The 22,221-nt window shown below is 44.4% G+C and overlaps 1 protein-coding gene across 1 annotated transcript in view; it reads right to left on the bottom strand.

Annotated features, from left to right (window-relative positions):
• The window catches only part of FARP1 (FERM, ARH/RhoGEF and pleckstrin domain protein 1), a 424,664-nt gene that overhangs the window by 243,582 nt on the left and 158,861 nt on the right, over nucleotides 1-22,221 (bottom strand). Inside the window, 2 exon segments of the mRNA XM_030201356.1 lie at nucleotides 3,772-3,814; nucleotides 21,467-21,571. Of these exon segments, the coding sequence (XP_030057216.1) occupies nucleotides 3,772-3,814; nucleotides 21,467-21,571 (148 nt within the window).

Here is a 22,221-nt window from a genome sequence, read left to right on the forward strand (position 1 = left end):
CGCCCGCCCCCACCCGCGCCTGCTACCATAAGCCATAGTTTATCAGTTTAAAAGGAGGTTTAGAGCTCTCAGAACCCACCTCACCACATACCTTGATGTGCATCCACCACATATCAGTAGAGAGCATCAGACAGTAGCAGCAATTTTCATATCCTGTCAGCTGCTGAGCCCAGAGCGTCCTTGCTGCTGCATCCTGCCCTTACGGAAGCAGGAAGTGACATCAAAAGGGGGCAGGACGCAGCAGCAAGGAGGCTCTGGGTTTGGCAGCTGACAGGATATGAAAATCGCTACCGCTGCCTGATGCTCTCTACTGAAATGTGGATGCACAATAAGGTACGGAGCAGGGAGGTGTTCCGAGACAGGAGGACAGACGTGCCAGAGATGCGGGGCCCCTAGGAGCGTGAGGCCCTGTGCAACTGCCCCGGTCTAAGACCAGCCCTGGGTGCCAGCATCCGCAGCTGGGAGTAGAGCCAACAACTACCACAGTGTTCTAATAGTCGGGGGGGTTCAGGCTAAGGATGTCTTCAGCTGGTGGGACTTAGGAATTCCTGCCAACCAAGGAATTAATTTTTTAAAATTTGGTGGCAAAGCAGGGTAAAGGAGTTGGGGGAGAAGAGGAAATGTCTCATGCCCACCCATTCTACCCACTGGCCCACACAAAAACCCCCTTCTGGCTATGCCACTGATAAACAGTACTTCAGTTTACTTAGGGGCCCGCTTACAAAAGTATGGTAAAGTTTTGCAGTTACCATGCATTAGTTGCAAAAATTAAACACACAGTATCTACAAAGCCTGTGTGGAAATTCTCAGGGGCTTACCCACCACTGCCCATGCAGTTACCACCCAAGATGTATTTTTATCACACAGTAAGTGCACTGCTATTAATGTGGATGCATTTACCACAGCTTCTGAAGCTCAAAAAACCCAATAACCTCAACATAATCCTCCACCCGCTCTTAAAAGTGTGTGTGTGTGGGGGGGGGGGAGGGGGCAGGAGAAATGGCTATGGCAGGTATAATCCCCTGATGCTCCTGCCCTGTCAGTGGCCCACAATCAAAACGTGAGGTACCATCCCTGGGCAGCAGTGTCCAGAGATTGCTCCTGTTTCCTCACCCCAAAATCCCCAGGGTACAAGAGGAGCTGGAAGGATTTGTTTAGGCTGTCAGCTTCTTTTTTCACCTGGCAATTTCCTCCTCTTCTGTTGACTTCCAATTCATTCAAAACTACATGTGAAATATTTCCCCTATTTTATACAGTAATGTGAAAAAATACCCCTCCCTTCTGATTTCCCTTATTATTGCATGCATGTCACACTGAATGATTTCTGATCTTTAAATAAAATGTAGTGTTAGCAAAGGGAACCTAACATGTAACACAGGGTTTTTTAAAAAAATTATTTATTTTCAGAACTTGATATACCTCAAGTGATCCCTGAGGCAACTATGCGATTTACAATTTCTATTACAGGTACTTTTAACAGTCCCTAAAGGGTTCATAATCTAAGTTACATATTGTATATTACTTCATTAACTATATTTAAGGAACAAAGTTATCCAACACTCTTATCACCCATGCGAAAAGTAACTGCCCTCTAAATATAATAACCTTTAGCAGCAATAATTGCAGCCAAACACTTCTTATAATTTGGTATTAGTTTTTCACATCACTGTTGAGGAGTCTTGGGCACTCTTCAAAGCAGAACTGCTTTAATTCAGACACAGTCATAGGTTTTCATGCATGCACCACTTGTTTCAGGTTCTTCCATACCATCTCTACTGGGTTCAAGAGTCAGGACTTTGACTAAGCCCGTCCAGAACTTTAATTTTGTTTCTCCTCAGCCATTCTGATTTAGACATACTTTTGAGTTTTGGATTATTGTCTTGCTACATAACTCAATTATGCGTCATCTTACAAAAAAGACGACCAGAAATTCTCCTTAAAAAGTTTCTGGTTCAGTGCAGAATTCATGGTTCCTTCAATAATGGCAAGTTTTCCAGGTCCTAAGACAGCAAAGCATTCCCCCCTCCCCCTCATGTTATTTTTGTTACATTTGTACCCCGCGCTTTCCCACTCATGGCAGGCTCAATGCGGCAGGCAATGGAGGGTTAAGTGACTTGCCCAGAGTCACAACGAGCTGCCTGTGCCGGGAATCGAACTCAGTTCCTCAGTTCCCCAGGACCAAAGTCCACCACCCTAACCACTAGGCCACTCCTCCACTCCACTTCTGTGGAATGTTGTATTCACTTTATGCCACACATAATGGGACCTGTGTTGTCCAAAGAGTTCCACTTTTGATTCATCTGCCCATAGAACATTATCCCAAAAGTCATGGAGATCATCCAGATGTGTTTTTGCAAGTGTGAGACAAGCACTGATGTCCCTCTTCTGTCTTGCTACTCCCCATGGATCCCATTTTTGCCCAGCCCCTCTTATTGTGGAAGCCTGCAGTTTTTTGGATGTTCTTTTGGGATATTTTGTGACTTCCTGTAGGAACTGTTGCTATTCCCTTGGAGTAATTTTGGCAGTCCTGGGGAGATTCAATATTGCTCCAAGACTTCTCCATTTGCAAATAATGGCTCTCAGTGTGGTTGCGTGGAGTCCCAGAGCTTTAGAAATGGCTTTCAAGAAGTGATATATTTCAACAACTGGAATACCCTTTGATCATGACATAGCATTCTTGAAGAAACTTTGTGGTGACTACTCCATTCTCATGAAAAGGTTTAATATATAGTGAGGTTTACATTTAATAGGGCAGGCTGCAGTCAAGCCTGACTATGTTCAATAAGATAAATCTAATTATCAATTACATTTGGTCAATTGGTTGATTGCATAACTAAGGGGCCAGTTACTTTTTCATATGGGTGATATGGGTGTTAAAATAACTTTGTTCGTTAAATAGATGAAGTAATAATTTAAAAACTCTTATGTGTTTACTCAGGTTCTCTTTGTCTAATAATACATTTGTTTAAAGATCAGAAACCAGTGTGACATATATAAAATAACAGGGGAAATCTAGAGGGGGGGGGGGGGACTTTTTCTTATGACTGTAATTGCCTTCCCAGTTTATTTTGTTCAATCATTGTAACAATGGTCTTCATCCAGGGGCCACACACCAAGGCTCCTTTTGGAATCCTGCAATCTTAAATCCGAACACTAGCTGTCGCCACAGCAAGATGTTCAATTCCCTTCTCCTCAAGGGTTGGGAATCGACCAGTGGTTGGATTTTTTTTTTTTTTTTTGGTTTGGTGCAACATACTCATGGGGTCATTTTCATGTAAGTAAGTACTAAATTAGTCTTCTTAAAACTGCCATAATAGAACATGCATTTATATGTATTGAGTTAAAAACCAGTTGCATTCCTTTTGATCACAAAGCAGCTTAAAAAACTCAAAACTTGGAATGCATAATCCATGATAACTGGGGCAACTGCTTTATTTGAGTTTGATTTTTTAAAATTCTCTGCAGTCACCAGTCTCATTACTGCTGGCAATGCATATTTCCAGCCGTTACTCTAAGTTGCATCTGGTCAACCTTCTCAGGAAAGGTTATTTTTGACACTATATTTTTAAAAATCCACAAATTCCACGAAAACGAAATCACTTGGTTAATATTTTTGTTTTCAGAAATCCCGGAAACACTGAGCTGTGGCAGCTAGAAGCAATAGAATGAAACTGGTGCTCTTGACATGACAGTAGGGAGCATCTGGTGGGCCCACATAAAACAAAAAAAAAAACAGTGCATCCATCTTTTCCCAACAGGTGTTATACTTACTTCTAATCTGTTTCAGAATTGGTTTTAACAGGTCCAACCAAACCTAAAATCAACACAAAATAATATTAATGATATAATTAAGGGTAATTATTAAAAGAGAAAGTTATGCATGGCTCTCAGAAGCATGACCTCTGCCCTTATCATTCTGTGGAATGTTTGTTTAATTGGATGCCACTCTGACTCAGAAAAAAGATAAGCATTTTACTAAGCTGCGCTGTAGGCGTGCTAACCTTTTAGCATGCGCTAACGACAGAGACACCTATTATATTCCTTTGGGTTTCTCTAGCGTTAGCACGTGCTAAAAAGTCTGTGCGCCTACAGTGCAGCATAGTAAACAGGGCCCTGAGTGTCCAAATACACATATACAAACATGCATGCTGACAAGATCGTGCAAACTAATACTGCCACCTACGCAAACACTTCCTGGGCAATACTTTTTGGTGAGGTTATGATGTATATATGTATTGTATAAAATATGCAAATGCCTGCTTAGAACACATGCACCCATTTGCGCCTTTTCAGAGCAGGTATAAATTTGTGCAAGAGAATGTGCGCACCATTAGGGATAGTTCTAAGAGCCTATTTTAGAAAGGAACATAGGCAAATATCTCAGAAAAAATACCAGATAACATATAATACTTTATCTAGCTGCCCAGTGCTATATACTTGTACCATCATATTTCACAAATAGATATAGGCCTCAACAAATTTTCACTAAATCTAGGAGCCAGCGGCTGAGATCTCTCTCGTTTCTCCTTTCCCATCCCCTCAACACTACCCCCAGTAAATTTCTGGAGGGAAGCGCAGGAATCCCTCCCAGATCAACAGTATTTTTTTAGAACCAGATTTATTAAGGCTCTTTTCCTATACCGTGTACATGTTACTTTTATACACTATATTTCCCATGTTTCTTATATAAATACTAATTGTATATGTTCACTCAGTCATGGTGATACCATGACGGAGCAATGTAAGCCATATAGAGCCTGCAAATATGTGGGAATATGTGGGATACAAATGCAATAAATAAATAAAAATAAAATAAAAAAAGTAACTTGAGTAAATCAGGTCCTTAAAGATGTTTCTGCAAATCACTGGCAGAAGCCAGCAGTCTCCCTTCCCAAAGTATACTGTCAGCTTTGTGACATCACCCCCCTTGACAGGTGAACAAAGACAACTGATTCTTTGTTCCACATATCACCATGGCCTGTGTCCGAACTAGTCTCTCTGTGACTCATACTCTCACACCTCAGACTTCACACAGTCTCTCACTCATACTCATACCCTAGCCTTCACCCCATCTCTGTCTCTCACTCATACTCTCACACATCAGCTTTCACACAGTCTCTTTCTCTCACTGATATTTTTCCCAGTCTTTCAGGCTTCATATTGCCTCTCTCTCTCTCTCATATTAACCATCCCCCACCCTGCCATCCTTTACCCAGTCTCTCTTTCATACCCAAGGTCTTCACCCAGTTTATCTCTCTCTCTCTCTCTCTCTCTCTCTCGTTTATACTGTAACCTTTGTTTGTTTGTTTTTTTTAACCTGGGATCAGCAGGGAATACGTCTGGGGCTGCAATGAAAGGAAGAGTCAGGTGGCTGCATCAACAGGCTACAAGGCCAAATTCAGAAATGTGATGGCCCACGCACAAGTAAGTGCACTTGTGAAGAATGGTGCTTTCAGGATGTGTAGAGCTGCGGTCATGTTCAAGAACCAGACTAATTTTAGGCTAGGTGCTTTAGTCTCACACGCATGCAAGGGAGAAGTAGGTCCCAGGCTCAATGTGCTGACCGGACCAGTCGGGTGAGACGGCATGAAAAAAGAACCCCCCCCCCCCCCCCCCCCCCAAAAAAAAAACAGACCTTAGCTGGGTTTTGCATCTGGGGCCAGAGATGAATAACGCCAGGTTTTGGGTTTGCATTGGAAAATTGCTGGGACTGTTGGGGTATGAACCATCCTGGGACAAGAAGGGTGCTGATGTTGGGATCAGTGTGTGCGTACAGGAGAGTGACAGGACTTGGGGGAGAAAAAGGGAGCAACTTCGGGTCACGTTTGTTGTGAGCAAATGTTGGAGAGTTTGGGCTGTCAGGACAAGCGTGAACTCCCTGGAGGAAAAGGAACACTAGAGTGCATGGGTGGCAAAAAAAAAAAAAAACATGCAGCAGTGGAATGGCACAGTCACTGAATGCTCCTGATCGGTGACAGTGACTTGAAACCATAAGACTTTCTGAACTTCTTGTACCATGTGGCTCATGCTTACAGAGGGTCGAATCATTCTACAGGAAATGCACTGTTTGTAGGGCAGCTCTACAAAAAAAAAAAAAAAAAAAAAATGAAGGGGGGGGGGGGGGGGGGGGGGGGGGGAATGAAACCACAGGCACTAGGGTGCAATCCCTAGGCACCATGGTGACTGGAATTTGTTGAGCCCTATATATTATATCTGAGGTGTAGCACATCAATTTTGATTCAATTCACTTCAATTATAATCATCGGTTCTCTTTTTAAATGTGAATTATCTCCTTCCATCAATGCTTAAAGTGCATCTTCATAATTTCATCCATTATAGTTCATTTAAAAATCACCATTCAGCCAAAAACTTATACTTAAATATCTACTATTCATCCAAAATGAATTCATGTTTCAATCATGTATCAAGCGCTGGAGGGATTAGAACAAGGTTTACGGATGGTTTCAAAATGGCTGTCCTGCAATAACTTGGATGTTGAATTCCCAGAAGACAGAATTTCTATTGATAGTTGAACCTAAGCACTGGGGGTAGGACAATTTGTTGATTCTGGGTTCAGAAACATATCTATTTGCAGAAAAGATGACAGATAGAGACTTTATGTAGATAAGCAATTTTCAATGGAGGCACAGATTTATGTTATCAGATAGATCTTTTAAAAGTTGAAATTGGTTTGGAAGTTCTGGCTTTTATTGGAGCAGAAATGGTGTAGGACCATACTGCAATTCTATATTTTGGTTCATTTAGATCAGGACCATGCCAATATGGTAAGCGGGGTAAGCACCACAGGGGGGCGACGACCTCTTGAGGGTGCCGCCGCGGTGCATACCCTCGCCGCTTACCTGAGCTCCGCACCGCCGAGGCCTTTAAACCTTTTACCTCCGAGGCTCGACGGTCGCAGCAGCGTCAGTGAAAGCGCTGCCGACGTCTCCCTTCCCTTCGCGCTCGTTTGTTCCCTCAGTGTCCCGCCTTCTTCTGACGTCAGAAGAAGGCGGGATACTGAGGGAACCAACAAGCGCGAAGGGAAGGGAGACATTGGCAGCGCTTTCACTGACGCTGCTGCGACCGGAGGTAAAAGATTTAAAGGCCCCAGGGCGCGGAGCTGAGGTAAGGGAAGGGCAGAGAGGCATGGATGGGAGGGCAGGGCCCAGGGAGAGGACAAATTGCAGGAAATGGAGGGGAGGGGAGAGAGGAGGATTGCTGGCTATGGATGGAGGAGGGAAGGGCAGAGAGGGACAAGGATGGAAATGGATGGGTGGGCAGAGCCCAGGGAGAGGAGAAATTGCTGGAAATGGAGGGGAGGGGAGAGAGAAGAATTGCTGGCTATGAATGGAGGAGGGAAGGGCAGAGAGGGACATAGATGAGAGGGCAGGGCCCAGGGAGAGGAGAAATTGCTGGAAATGGAGGGGAGGGGAGAGAGGAAAATTGCTGGCTATGGATGGAGGATGGAAGGGCAGAGAGGGACATGGATGGACATGGATGGGAGGGGCAGGACCCAGGGAGAGGAGAAATTGCTGGAAATGGATATAGAGCAAGAAATGAAGAAGAAAGGAGGAAAATAAAGAAATAAATGGAAAGGAAGCCCTGGAAACGGAGTTAAGAGGACAGATAGCAGCAGAATCAGATACTGGGCCATCATGATCAGAAAAAGAAAGTCACCAGACAACAAAGGTAGAAAAAAATCATTTTATTTTCATTTTAGCGTTTGGAATATGTCCACTCTGAGAATTTACATCTGCTGTCTTAGTTTGCAATGTATAGCAATTTGTTTCTAAGAACATTGCTGACAATTCCTGTCAGTGTGGCAAGTGGTGAGTGATCATTTTCACGGTTAAAAATGATAAAAAATTATTTGTGATCTATTTGTTGAGCAATCCCACAAAGATGCACTCCATCTTTCAGCTCCTATTTCCTTTGCATCTTGTGCCACACGGGGGGAAGGGGGGCAACAGATAGTCTGCAGGGGGGCGCCAGAGACCCTAGGCATGGCCCTGATTTAGATTATTGTAATGGATTATATGTGAAACATCGAAGAGGATTAATGGCCTAGTTTCAGTCCACCCAGAATGGTTCGTTTTGGGGGTATTCCATTGATATTCAGCTTCTCTCTTGTTACTTACATCGGTTACCTGTGGATTCTAAAGGTGCAGTTTAAGATCCCAGTACTATCTTTTCACGCTTTGCATGGCTGCAAAACAGGATCACTTGATTATAAGCCAGGAAGACACCTAAGGTCATCTGACTGTGAAGGTGATGAAAAAATCAGGGTGTTTAACAGAGTTTTCCAGTGCTAGTCCCCATTCTTTGGAACAGTATTGCCACTGGATTTGAGGATGGAGTATGCCTTGTTTTGTAAAAGCTGAAAAACTACCTCTTCCCAGTGTAAATGATTTGTGGACTTACATGGTCTGGGGGATGGTGCAGTAAGAGTTTCAGTTCAATTAAAGAGGGTGTTATTTGGGGGGCAAAGATGTACTTTACTTATTCATTACATTTATATCCCACATTTTCCCACCTATTTGTGGGCTCAATGTGGCTTACATAGTACCGGAGAGGCATTACAGACTCCGGTGTAAACAAATACAAAGTGATGTTGTGGTAAGATGAAGTTCATGTGGCACAGCCACAATAGCGAATCATACAACGGAAGAGTTGTGTTATGTCCATTACGTTCTTTAGTTTTGTTGTGTTGCAAAGATCAGGCATTTATGTTGGATTGGTAGGGTATGCCTCCTAAAACAGGTTAGTTTTTAGTGTTTTCCGGAATTTTAGGTGGTCGTTCGTAGTTTTCAAGGCTTTTGGTAATGCGCTCCACAGTTGTGTGCTTATGTAGGAAAAACTGAACGCGTAAGTTGATTTGTATTTACTACTACTACTACTTCTACTTAGCATTTCTATAGCGCTGCCATGGTTACGCAGCGCTGTACAAGTTTAAATATGGGGAAGGACGGTCCCTGCTCAAGACAGCTTACAATCTAAAGGTAACAAACTATGTAGTCAGTGTAGGTATCATGAATGGGGAAGGTGGTTAGGCGCCAAAAGCAAGGGAAAAGAGATGTGCTTTGAGTAAGGACTTGAAAATGGGAAGGGAGGGCGCATGGGCTCGGGAAGTCTGTTCCAGGCATAAGGTGATGCAAGGCAGAAGGGGCGGAGTCTGGAGTTAGCGGTGGTGGAGAAGGGTACAGATAGGAGTGATTTGTTCTGAGAGCGGAGGTTACGGGTGGGAACATACGGGGAGAGGAGGGTAGAGAGGTAATGGGGGGCTGCAGATTGAGTGCACTTGAAGGTCAATAGGAGAAGCTTGAACTGTATACGGTAGCGGATCGGGAGCCAGTGAAGCGACTTGAGGAGAGGGGTGATATGAGAGTATCAATTCACGCGGTAGATAAGACGTGCGGCGGAATTTTGGACAGATTGAAGGGGGGATAGGTGGCTAAGCGGGAGGCCAGCGAGGAGAAGGTTGCAATAGTCAAGACGAGAGGTAACGAGCGAGTGGATGAGGGTTCGGGTGGTCTGTTCAGAGAGGAATGGGCGAATTTTGCTAATATTAAAGAGGAAGAAGTGACAGGTCTTAGCTGTCTGCTGGATATGGGCAGAGAAGGAGAGGGAGGAGTCGAAGATTGCAGGCTGAAGAGATGGGGAGGATGAGGGCGTTGTCAACAGAGACGAAAAGTGGGGGAAGAGAAGAGGGTTTGGGTGGAAAGACAAGGAGCTCAGTCTTTGCCATGTTCAGTTTCAGATGCCGGTTGGACATCCAGGCAGCGATGTCTGAGAGGCAGGCCGAAACTTTGGCCTGGGTTTCGACTGTGATGTCGGGAGTGGAGAGGTAAAGCTGGGTGTCATCAGCATAGAGATGGTACTGGAAACCATGTGATGAGATCAGCGAGCCCAGGGAAGAGGTGTATATCGAGAAAAGAAGCGGTCCAAGGACAGATCCTTGAGGAACCCCAACAGAGAGCGGGACGGGGGTGGAAGAAGAGCCATTAGAAAATACTCTGAAGGTGCGTTGGGAAAGATACGAAGAGAACCAGGAGAGGACGGAGCCCTGGAACCCGAATGAGGACAGTGTGTCAAGAAGTAAATTATGATTGACAGTGTCAAAGGCGGCAGATGGGTCGAGGAGGATGAGGATGGAGTAGTGACCTTTGGATTTGGCAAGGAACAGGTCATTGCAGACTTTAGAGAGTGCTGTTTCTGTCGAGTGTAATGGGCGAAAGCCGGATTAAAGCGGATCAAGGATGGCCTGAGAGGAGAGGAAATCAAGGCAACGGCTGTGGACAGCGCGTTCAAGTAATTTGGAGAGGAAGGGTAGGAGAGAGATGGGGCTGTAGTTGGAGGGACAGGTGGGGGTCAAGTGATGGTTTTTTGAGAAGTGGTGTGACTACAGCGTGCTTGAAGGTGTCAGGGACAGTAGCAGTGGAGAGAGAGAGGTTGAGGATGTGACAGATTGAGGGGCTAACTGTAGGAGAGATGTTGGTAAGCAGATTGGTGGGAATGGGATCAGAGGAACAGGTGGTGCACTTAGAGGAAGAAAGAAGGCGAGCAGTTTCCTCTTCGGTGATCTCAGGGAAGGAGGAGAAGGAGGCCAGGTTAGGTTGGTTGAGGGAGTGGGTTAAGAAGTCACAGGGAGGAGAAGGCCTGGAAGTGAATTCAAGGTTTATTTTCTGCACTTTATCGCGGAAGTAGTCAGCAAGTGTTTGAGGAGAGAGTGGGGTGGGGGTGGGTGGGAGCGGAGGGCACTTTAAGTAGGGAGTTGAGGGTGGCAAAGAGGCGACGAGGGTTGGAGCCAAGAGAATTGGTTAATTGAGAATAATATTCCTGTTTGGCAAGGAATAGGGAGGACTGGAAGCAGGATAGCATGAATTTGTAATGGGTGAAGTTTGACAGGGTGCGAGATTTCCTCCAGAGTCCTTCAGCAGATCGGGTGCAGGAGCGAAGGTAACGGATGCAAGGGGTTAACCAGGGCTGAGGATTAATGCGCTTAGTGGGGCGAGAGACAGATGGTGCTAGGATATCCAGAGCAGTGGAGAGAATTTCATTGTAGGTAGAGACAGCCGTGTCAACAGATTCAGAAGACGAGATGGAAGGGAAGAGATTGGAGATGTGAGAGGATAGGGTAGGGGGGTCGACAGCTTGGAGATTCCTGAAGGCAGTGGTTATAGTTGGGCGAGGTTGAGGGGGAGGGTGATGAAGTGTGAGGGTGATTAGGTGATGATCTGAGATAGGAAGGACTGAGGTGCAGAAATTGGAGGATGAGCAGGAGGAGAAGAGAACGAGGTCGAGACAATGGCCATTACGGTGAGTAGGGGTGGTAGAGCATAGTTGGAGGTTAAAGGAGGATGTCAGAGTGAGGAATTTAGAAGCATAGGAGTTGGAAGGGTTGTCAACATGACTGTTAAAATCACCAAGAATGAGGGATAGAGATGAGGGATCAAGAAAGACGGTGAGCTAAGCGTCGAAGTCAGTAAGTAATGAAGAGAGGGGCTTCTCAGGGGGGCGGTAGATGACTGCAACTCTGAGTGGTGTCGGGTAGAATAGACGGATGGCATGAGTTTCAAAGGATGAGAAGCAGTGAGACTGTGGCAGGAGGAGGGGTTGAAAACTACAAGAGGGTGAGAGAAGAAACCCAACGCCTCCACTGCGTGCATCTGGGCGGGGAGTGTGGGAGAAGATATATCCTCCATGGCATAGGGCTGCGATTGAGGCAGTGTCGTTAGGGGTTATCCAAGTTTCAGTTTAAGCGAACAGTTGAAGGGAACGGGAGATGAATAAATCGTGGATGAAGGAGAGTTTGTTGCATACTGAGTGGGCATTCCATAGGGCACACGAGAAGGGGAGGGAAGCGGGGGGGGGGGGGGGGGAGAAGGGGAATAGAGATGAGATTGGAGGCATTCTGGGATTGGTTACGTGGCTATGGAGAGGAGAGGTGAGGGGGACCTGAATTGGGATTGACGTCACCTGCGGAAAGTAGGAGGAGTAAGAGAGTGCGGAGGAGGGTAGGGGAGGAGGGTCGACGAAGATGACGAAGACGGGATGTGTTAAGGAGGAATGGGGATGGGGTTAATGGTGGGGAGGAAGTGTAGAAAGTTGAGAGCTAGGAATGATGAGGGGGGCAGGAGAGCTGGGGAGGTGGTGGGGGGAGGTAGGGTAGGGGAGTAATGAGCAGGACGGGAGGGGACAAGGGTGGGCAATGAGTTCCTGAGGTAGACAGTGGAAGGGGAGGGGGGAAGAGGTTAGGAAGGGACAGAGCGATGAATAGAATGTGTATAGGGGCCATATATAGGGCTAAGGTGGATGCGGGTAGATGTGAAGTGGCTAAGGTGATGGGAGTAGAGGAGGAGGCAGGAATGCTAGGATTGGGACAGCAGGCAACAGCTAAGGCATAGGGAGTGATAGTGTCTAGAGGAATTCAATCAGCAGTTAAGATAGAGTAAAGGAATTCAATCAACAGTTAAAGTAGGTATTCGATATGCATCAGAAGTCGAGGTAACAACTGGAGCAGGTAGCTGGAACAGGCAGGGAGAGGCTGAACGAGCTGGATCAGGCGGGCTGGAACAAGCTGGAGCAGATGACTGGGACAGGCAGGGATAAGCTGGATCCGACGGCCTGGGACAAGCTGGAGCAGGTAGCTGGAGCAAGCTGGATTCGACGGACTGGGACAAGCTGGAGCAGGTAGCTGGAACAAGCGGGGAGAGGCTGGATCAGGTGGACGGGGAGAGGCTGGATCAGGTGGGCTGGCACCGCTGAAGCAGAAGGACCATAGCAAACAGGGAGAAGCTGGATCAGGCGGGCTGGAAGAAGCTGGAGCAGATGTCTGGCACAAACAGGGAGGAGCTGGGTCAGGCGGACTGGAACAGGCCGGTGCAGATGGACTGGGATGAGCTGGATCAGGCGGGCTGGAACAAGTTGGAGCAGATAGCTGGCACAAGTTGGAGCAGATGGCTGGAACAAACAGGGAGAAGCTGGTTCTGACGGACTGCGGCAGGAACAAGCAGGGAGAAGCTGGATCCGACGGACTGCGGCAAGCTGGAGCAGGTAGCAGGCGGGCTGGAACAGGCCGATGGATCAGAGTAGACAGGGAAAGCTGGATCGGCGGACTGGGACAAGCAGGGAGAAGCTGGATCCGACGGACTGCTGGAGCAGGTAGCAGGCGGGCTGGAACAGGCCGATGGATCAGAGCAGGCAGGGAAAGCTGGATTGGTGGACTGGGACAAGCTGGAACCGCTGGACTGGAGCAAGCAAGCAGAGAGAAGAGAAGATGGCTCGGGTGGACCAGGAAGAGCTGGATCGGCAGACAGGGACAAGCTGGACCGCTGGACTGGACCAGGTGGACCAGGGAGAGCTGGAGCAGGTGGGCCGCTCTCAGAGTAACAGTGCTGGAGCTGCTGGGCTGGTCTCGGAGCGACCAAGCTGGGCTGGACTCGGAACGACAAAGCTGGGCTGCCTGTAGAGCAGCAGTGCAACTAGGGCGCCTGTGGAAGACGCTAAGCCGCACCACCTGCCCAATCTGAAGGACTCGCGGTGCAGACAGGCCGCGCCACGCGGCGGGAAGGGCAGCATGGGCGTCGGGCTGCTGGGCCCGGGACCTCGCGCCACGATATTGGGCCCGCCGGAGCTCTCAGTCGACACTGTCCCGGGCAGTTCCTGCCGGGGAGCGCGACGGCCGAGGGCGAGCTCTCTTTACTTTCTCGGCGCTTTGCTGTGTGGGAGCGCCTCTCGCTTAGGCAGTGTCCTTCTCCGCCCTGCTCCGTTTTGGGACCCGCAGCCTGACCTGTGTCGACCTGAGCGCGGGGCGTTCACAGTTCTTCCCGCTGGTCTCGGCGGCGTTGTTGGGTCTCCGCTGGTGTCGAGCGGTGCGTTTGGGAGCGGGTCCGGTGCCCATAAGATCGGGCTTCATCTGTGGCTCGGCGGAGCTTACTGTGTGGCCGCCATCTTACGCCAACCAATACTTGAGTCCTTTGCAGCTTGGGTAGTGCAGATTTAGGTACGTTCATGTTGATTCGGGTGTGTTTCTAGTTGGTAGGTCGATCAAGTCTGTCATGTATCCCGGAGCTTCACCGTAGATAATGTTGTGAACCAGAGTGCAGATTTTGAAAGCAATGCGTTCTTTGATTATATCTGGCAGACTTTGTGATGTCTGCCAGATATAAGTACATAAGCACTGCCATACCAGGACAGACCAAAGGTTTATCATCCCAGTTTTATCTGTCTTCTTTGTAAAATTTTATTGTATTTATTTTTCTTTTGTAAATGACTTAGGACAACCATTGGCCAATAAAGAAGTATATAACATTTTTAAATAAATAACAAAGGGGCCCATTAACTAAGCTGTGTAAGCGTCTATGCATGCTCAATGTGCGCCAAAATGTAGTTACCACCTGGCTACTGCGTGGCTGTTGAGGAATTTCATGTTTGGCACACGTCCGATATGCGCGCCCGAAAAATAATTTTTATTTTCGGACAGGTGTATTAGACGTGCATAGTTCATTACCACCCGGTTACCGCATGAGACTTTACCACTAGATCAATGGCTGGCGGTCTATAATGAATTTCTCAAAAATATTTTTATATTGTAGTGTCTGTTTTGATAATTTAATCATTTTCTCTCACAGGATGACATCATGTTGATTGTCACTGTGAATAGCGTTTGCGGAATTGTGTCTCCCTGATGTCACAAAGATTGTCAATATGGGAGTGGGGCAAAACCATTAATGCTGTTCTTGCCATTTCTCTATACATATTGGCTTGGGATGACATATTGATTGCAAGATGCTGTAAACAAGTTTAGAAGATTGTGACAAAAATGTTTTAAGACTTGTTCTGATGTGCCATCTATGGAATCCTGAGGCAGTTTTTTAATGAAACAGAGAATCTGAATCTCACAGCAGTCAGGGAAGTATTATTTTTATTAGATTTTTGACTCATGTTTGACTGGAAAAAAAAAAAAAGAAAGAAAATAGTCTTATACCAAATTATACTTAGACATAAGAATGAACTGAAACCAATTTATGTAGTTGATATACTTTGCAGAGAGAAGTGCAATGCTGTTTTGCTGCTATCTCTGTTGTTTCTACATTTGGATATATTTAAAAGTACACTTCCACAGTTTTATTTTTTAGCATAGTTATTTCTTTAAGGTTTTTTTTTCTTGTGAATTTATTTTTAAAGGAAACAAGCATTTATGTGCCTTTATAAAATAGATTCCTAGAACTATGCCCTATGGTATAAAAATGTTCTCCCACAAATTTGTACCTGATAGTGGCAAGAGTAACACTGTACATGTACTCTATGCATACACTTTATAAAGTACACATGTACATCACAGCTTCATCCAAATGTCATCCCCAGGAATGACTATAATTTGCCACATTGAATTTGATATGTGGTGATAGAAATTAAAGGGCAATTTTATACAGGGTGCCAAAATTTAGGCACCATTTACGTGCACTAATTTAGGGGTCATTTTACTAAGGTGTGCTGAAAAATGACTTGCGGTAGTGTAGGCGCGGGTTTTGGGCACGCGCCAATCCATTTTTCAGCGTGCCTGTGAAAACGGCCCCCCCCTTTTTTTTCCAAAAATGTACGTGCGGCAAAATCAAAATTGTCATGCGTCCATTTTGGGTCTGCAACCTTACTGCCAGCCATTGACCTAGTGGTAAAGAATCTAGGTGGTAATGACCTATGTGTGTCAAATGCCACTTGGCACGCGTCCATTACGCGTATCTGAAAATAAAAAATATTTTTCAGACATGCGCCAAAAATGAAATTAACGCAAGAGCCACATGGCAGTCAAGCGACAACCCATTGGCATGCACTGGGTGCGTGCAGACACTTATGCGGCTTAGTAAAAGGGCCCCTTATAGAATAGGCACACCTATGTGCTTTAATGATGTTACAATTTGCATTTATGTGCGTAGGTGTTAGGCGCTATTCTATAAAGAGTGTGCCTATGTGACAAAGGGCTAGATTCTATAAATGGCACCTAAAAAAAATCGGAACTGAAAAAATAGTTTGGCACTATTCTATAAACCACACTTGCAGTTAGGCGTGGATTATAGAACAGCACTTAGTGCCAGGACTTGCGATTACATTAAGGTGAGACCGTTTACACCAATGAAAACCTGGTGTAAATCCCCACACGTAAATTAGATGCAGATCCCACTAATTCTATAACAAAGCGCATACATTTTAGGAACACCCCTGACCTGCCCATGCTCCTCCCATGGCCATGCCCCCTTTTTGGACTCGCGCACTAGAATTTATGTACACTTCTTTATAGAATACGCCTAAAAAGATGAGCACATAAATTCTAATTATTGTCAATAACTGTTTGTTATTGCCCAATTATCGGCACTGATTGGCTCATTTATCAATTAAGTAGCACGCACAAATTGGAAATAAGTCCAAATTTGCACGTGCAACTCAAAGAGCCATATATATAGAATCTGGAGGATAGTGCACAACTGCTATGGAGGAATTAACGTGGGAGAAAAATGGATGTGTCATAAGAACGTTGGCCAGCAACACACGCAACTGTGGAGGAGTGGCCTAGTGGTTAGGGTGGTGGACTTTGGTCCTGGGAAACTGAGTTTGATTCCCGGCACAGGCAGCTCCTTGTGACTCTGGGCAAGTCACTTAACCCTCCATTGCCTGCCGCATCGAGCCTGCCATGAGTGGGAAAGCGCGGGGTACTAATGTAACAAAAAAAAAAAACAAAAAAAAAAAACAACTTACAGAATACCTTCAGTTGCGTGCATTGCAAGGTGCACCCAGTCACGCCCACTTATACCCACTATTGACATGACATATGTTACTGCGCCTATTGATAGGTGTGCCAAAGTGTATTTATGCTACTATTCTATAATGGCTTAGGTGCACCCCAAAGCCATAATAGAATTGGTGTTAAGCACACCACTTTACAGATTTGCCACCTTAATGCACGATATGTATTTTTGACTGTATTAAAATATTTAATATAATTGTTTTATTTTCCCTGGCTCTTCTGTGTTATGTTTGGAGTTTTGTTGTTGATGGGCCTGGTCACTGATTGCATAAAAGTACTCCCGTGTTCTTGTTGGCATGTGTGCCAGTATGGACTTATTTTATAATATCCATTTTTAGCACATAAAACATGCTTGACACATGGAATTTACCTCCAATGTAGGTAACAGAAGGAACGGTTCCAAAGTACACAACCAAGAACAGCAAAAGGAAAGCACAAATGGGCCTTTAAGAATGGATCAATCAAGAGTCCTTTAATGAATATACCTGACACGGGTCATGTTTCAGCGTGTGTTCACCTGCATCAGGGGTCTGACAAAAGACATTACAATATGAACAAAATAAAAATCACATATACAACATGATATGCTGGTGCCCATGCAAAAGTGTAAACTTACATAAAAAATGATAATATGTGCCATAAAATTGCAGAATGAAAGCATATTTAAAATGATCCCACTGAGGAATTAAGAAAAGAGATAAATTTCTGGGTGAATTTCGGTTTTTATTCTTGTTTCATGAAATCAAAAGAAAGATGTTCTTATAACGGATCATCCTGTAACACCAACAATATACATGCTACCCAAAGTCCACAAGTCTCTTACAAATCCTCCTGGACGACCACAGAATCTGCTGTAGGCTATCTCCTTGAACCTCTCTCTGTTTTCGTTGACACCTTTTTGAGGCCATTTATTCCTTTGGTGAAGTCCTATATTCATGACTCCTCGCATGTGATCAACTTGTTACATGCGTTTGACGGTGATGTAACAGACATTGTTTTGGTCACCTTTGACCTGGAATTATTGTATATAAACATACCATAAGAACAGGCTTTAAGAATAATAACTGATGTTCTTAACAATAGAACTGATAATACTAGGAATTTTTTAATACTAATTTTTAGAATCACACCCTTATCAAGAAAAGGTTAGATTTCGGAGGAGATACATCGATGATGTGCTGGTGTTGTGGAAGGGAAGTGTTGAGAAATTGCATAAGTTTCATTCCTGGTTAAATTCACTTGACCAGAATTTATGTTTCACAATGCACTATGACAGTATTCAGATTCCTTTTCTTGGCATCATGATTATGAAAAGTGCCTATGGATTCACTACAAGTGTCTACAGAAAACCTATGGATAGAAATCACGTCAGAAGGGGCGGGCCCAGGTCAGGGAAGGAAAGATGTCCTCCTGAAGACTCGCAGTGATCAGATGATCTTCTTGCTCGTGCAGCGCCTTCACACAGAGGTGAGAGGCACTGCACAGGCCTGGTAAGGCGGAGGGGGGTCCGGTGGAGGGGGGGGGGGGGGGCGGCGGCGATGACCTCAGGGGGGGGGGGCACAGGGGCGGAGGATGGCGGGAGGCGGAGCTGTGGGAGAAGGAGAGAGATACAGGAAGGGAGGGGGGCCGGGGCTGCTAAACTTTTGATTTTTGTTTTGATTTTTTATTTAATACAGGGGGAAGCAGGGACCAGCAGCGACCTCGGGGAGGAGGGGGGGGGGGGGGGCAAGGCCGTCCATACAGGACGCTCCTGACAAGCGCCTTTGCCCCCTCCCGATCCTTCTTTTATTTTTGGTTTGATTTTATATTTTAAGCAGGGGGAAGCGGGGAGCCACGTGTTTGTGTTATATTTGTGTTATATTTTCAAACGTGCCAGCTTCGATTTTTATGCTGCAGGGAGAAGCGGGGAGCAGTGTCTGTATGACAGCTCAGGCCTTAACGACAGGTCTGACTTCACGTTAAATATATCGCGGTAACTGAATCGGTGCAATCGTCGGTATGGTTAGTGCATTCCGAATTGTCCACATTACAATTGGAAGTGACTTGTTTGCATTCCGTTTTCGTTAGCTGCTAGCGTCGTCGGAAAATGGCCTTTAATGCATGCTACGGTTGAAAATTTCTTCGTTAAAGGGTCGTTAAAGTTTAGTGCATCTGGGCCTTATTTATTTATTTACTACCTGCTATCTCTCCACAGAACCATCGTGACATGCTCTGGCCTTTTGAGATTTTTTTGTAGGAGCCTTTGATTTAATTGAACCTTTTATAAGCTCTTTAGAATCTGCCGTTACATAATTGCTGTTTAAGGTCACCATAAATTTACTTCTCAGTTGGGGGCTTGTAATTTCAGACCCCGGTAAACTTTTAATGGTCATGTTTTGGGCACTCTTGCCGAAATGGCATATTTTAATAAGTTGTTACCTGTCATCAGGCTAAAACAGAGCGTTTGTTCTCTCTTTTCTTAGTTGGACTGATTTACTGTGCCTGAGTTTACAATCACATTTTGTGTGCTGTGGTGTCTTCAAATATTTTTCTTATGACTATGTTTGGTAAGCTTTGTACAATCAGTGTGTAAGTTTAATTCTATTCTCATTTTGTGATTTAAGCACCAATTGTCTGCACTAGTTGTCTCATGTGCTAGCTGCTTGGTTATTTATATTTTCGTAAGGCAAATACAGTAATGCATGGCCCATAAAATAAGGGGGTCTTTTATTAAGACGTGCCTTAAATATTAGGGCATGCCTTAGTAAAATAGGCCCTAAGATTTTAATCAGTTTTTCTTCTTTCTGTTTCCAGCATGACAAATTAGGAAACATTATTTTTGTTTCTATGTTTTTCAAGAGTTCTCACTCAGATTGGTAAGACAGGCAAATTTCAAACATCATGTAATTACACACACTGTCATAGTTACTTTTCACATCTATATAACATTACATAAAGCATGTCTTTTTCACATTTTTACACATTTTTGATCTCACTACATATGTTTCATCATTTTGGATATGTTTCTGTTATGCAATCATGCACACTTGCATTTACTCGACACACTGTTTTGTTCACATTTTCAATTTCACTTTGTATGTTTTTATTATTATGGATAATGTATATGTTTCTATTTAGTACAAATGTATATTATTTTTTGTCAAGAAGTCACTTTCAACATCTCTGTGCATGAACTTATACTGCATTATCATTGTATATTGCATATATACTTTCATTCCGCAATTTTATGGCACATACTATTTTCATTTTTTAAGTTTACACTTTTGTATGGACAGCAGCATGTCATGTTGTATATGTGCATTGATGTAATTTTGTTGTTCATATTGTATTTTCATGTCTTCTGTCAGACCCCTGACGAAGCAGACACATGCTGAAACACAGCCCATGTTGGGTATGTTCATTAAAGGACTCGATAGTTTCATTTTTGTGCTTTTCTTTTGCTATTACCTCCAATGTGACATTTGTAATATGATTTAACTAGTTTTTCCATTTATTTTGTATAAATCTGATTCACTAAAGAAAAAACCCCAACAACTTTTCTCCCACTGTGTGAGACACAGGGGCCCTTTTACAAAGGTGTGATAGGCTCTACGCGTGTGCAGCATGCACCAAAACAAAACTACCGGCAGGCTACTGCACCCCTGGCGGTAATTTTGGATTTGCTGCGCACCCGTGGCAACGGAAAATATTATTTATTTCCTCCTGCACACCCCATTTCTGGCGGTAATCGGTGCTAACCAGTCAACGCATGTGTAGCACGTGAGCCCTTACCGCTAGATCAATGGGTGGGGTTAAGGGCTCAGGCCAGTATTAGGCGCACGCTGGTTTCAGTGTTACCACATACCATTTTCCTGTCCCATTAAAAAAGTGCTTTTTTGCAGACGCAGTAAAAACTGGCCCAGTGCGCGCCAGAAATACACGCCCACGCTACCGCAGGCCACTTTTTACCACGGCTTAGTAAAAGGACCCCAAAGTTTGCTGAATCAGGCCCCATCTTTGTTATTTTAGAGTACACTTGAAAATGGTGATATCGTAACAGGAACTAACATCAGAGGGGGCAGGGGGCCGGCAGAGCCGACAGCTGTGCGACTGCTCTGTGCACCCGGGGTGGACTGCCCTCACTCCCCCACCCCTGGTACGTTACTGCGGTACCTGTTCCCAGTTCCTATTTAGGAGGCAGCAAGTGGCCCTGCATTAACTCTACATTAGGCAGATAATGCGTGGTAAGTGCAACACTTTAAAATCCAAATGCCTTCCACACCCACTCTCCACCCATGCCACACCCCCCGACACAGATTTTACCATGTGTTAAGTGCAAAAATAGCACAAGAACCCGTAATGTGGCTCTGTACTAGCAGTTAACACAGTGCAAAATGGGCATTGAGGAGTTAATGTGGTTTAGTAAAAAGGGCCCCTTAGATTGCAAGCCCTCTGGGGTCAATACTTACGATACCTTAATGTAACTTGTCTTGGGTTACAAAATAGGGGCATGAGCTAAATCTAAGCCCAATCCCAAAAACAAAGAAAACACTCAACAATGAAAATTTAAAAACAAAACAGTAATAAAGATAATTACATATTTATTTTTCATTCATATGTTACAGTGCATTTGTTACTCAGACTAATAGAAATGCTTAAAGAAAAGGTGAGAACTTATTCACATACCATGACATTCTGGTGATCCTGAAACTCAAGGCCAAAGTAATCACCTTCAATCAAATTCAGATGATTGCAGACTGCATCCATCAGAACTTTCCCAGGAGCTCTGTGCTGCAAAGGAAATAAAATATACACATGCTCAAGATTCTAGAATTTAAACATACCAAACAATTGTAGCTTCATGGTTAACATGGTCAGATCATTGTAAACTAAAATTTACCTTATGCTGGTTAGAGTCGATGAAAAATAAAAATTCTCAAATTTATCCTCACTCTTTTAAATCCTGAGGAAGGACCTGGTCTCGGATACCCGATTAAAAACTCACGTTTATCTCCAATTTTGTAACTTTTATGAAAATGTGGGATGAACTAAGCAAAACAATATTAGATGATATTGCTCAAGGGAAAATTAAATTAAAATCTAAAAAAGGCAATCTATCGGTTCAATACAGACATTTTGCTCATCAAACGAAATGTAGCCAGCTTGAAAGAAAATGGCTTAAATCTAAATCTGAGGAAAACAAACTACAGTGGAAATTAGCTCTAAGAGATTGTAAATACAAAATTAAGAAGGCTAAAATTGTTTACTATGGAAAACAAATAACGAACCACTCAATACCAAACATATTTATAGCCTATTAAACAGTTTATTATATATTCAGATATTCAGGATATAATCAGCTCTAATGAATCTGCTCCTTCCGCAATTCAATTAGCCACATACTTTGAACAGAAAATCTTAAAAATCAGAAACAAGATACT

The sequence above is a fragment of the Microcaecilia unicolor genome, chromosome 4 (assembly GCF_901765095.1).
Source record: "Microcaecilia unicolor chromosome 4, aMicUni1.1, whole genome shotgun sequence".
Taxonomy (NCBI): Eukaryota; Metazoa; Chordata; class Amphibia; order Gymnophiona; family Siphonopidae; genus Microcaecilia; species Microcaecilia unicolor.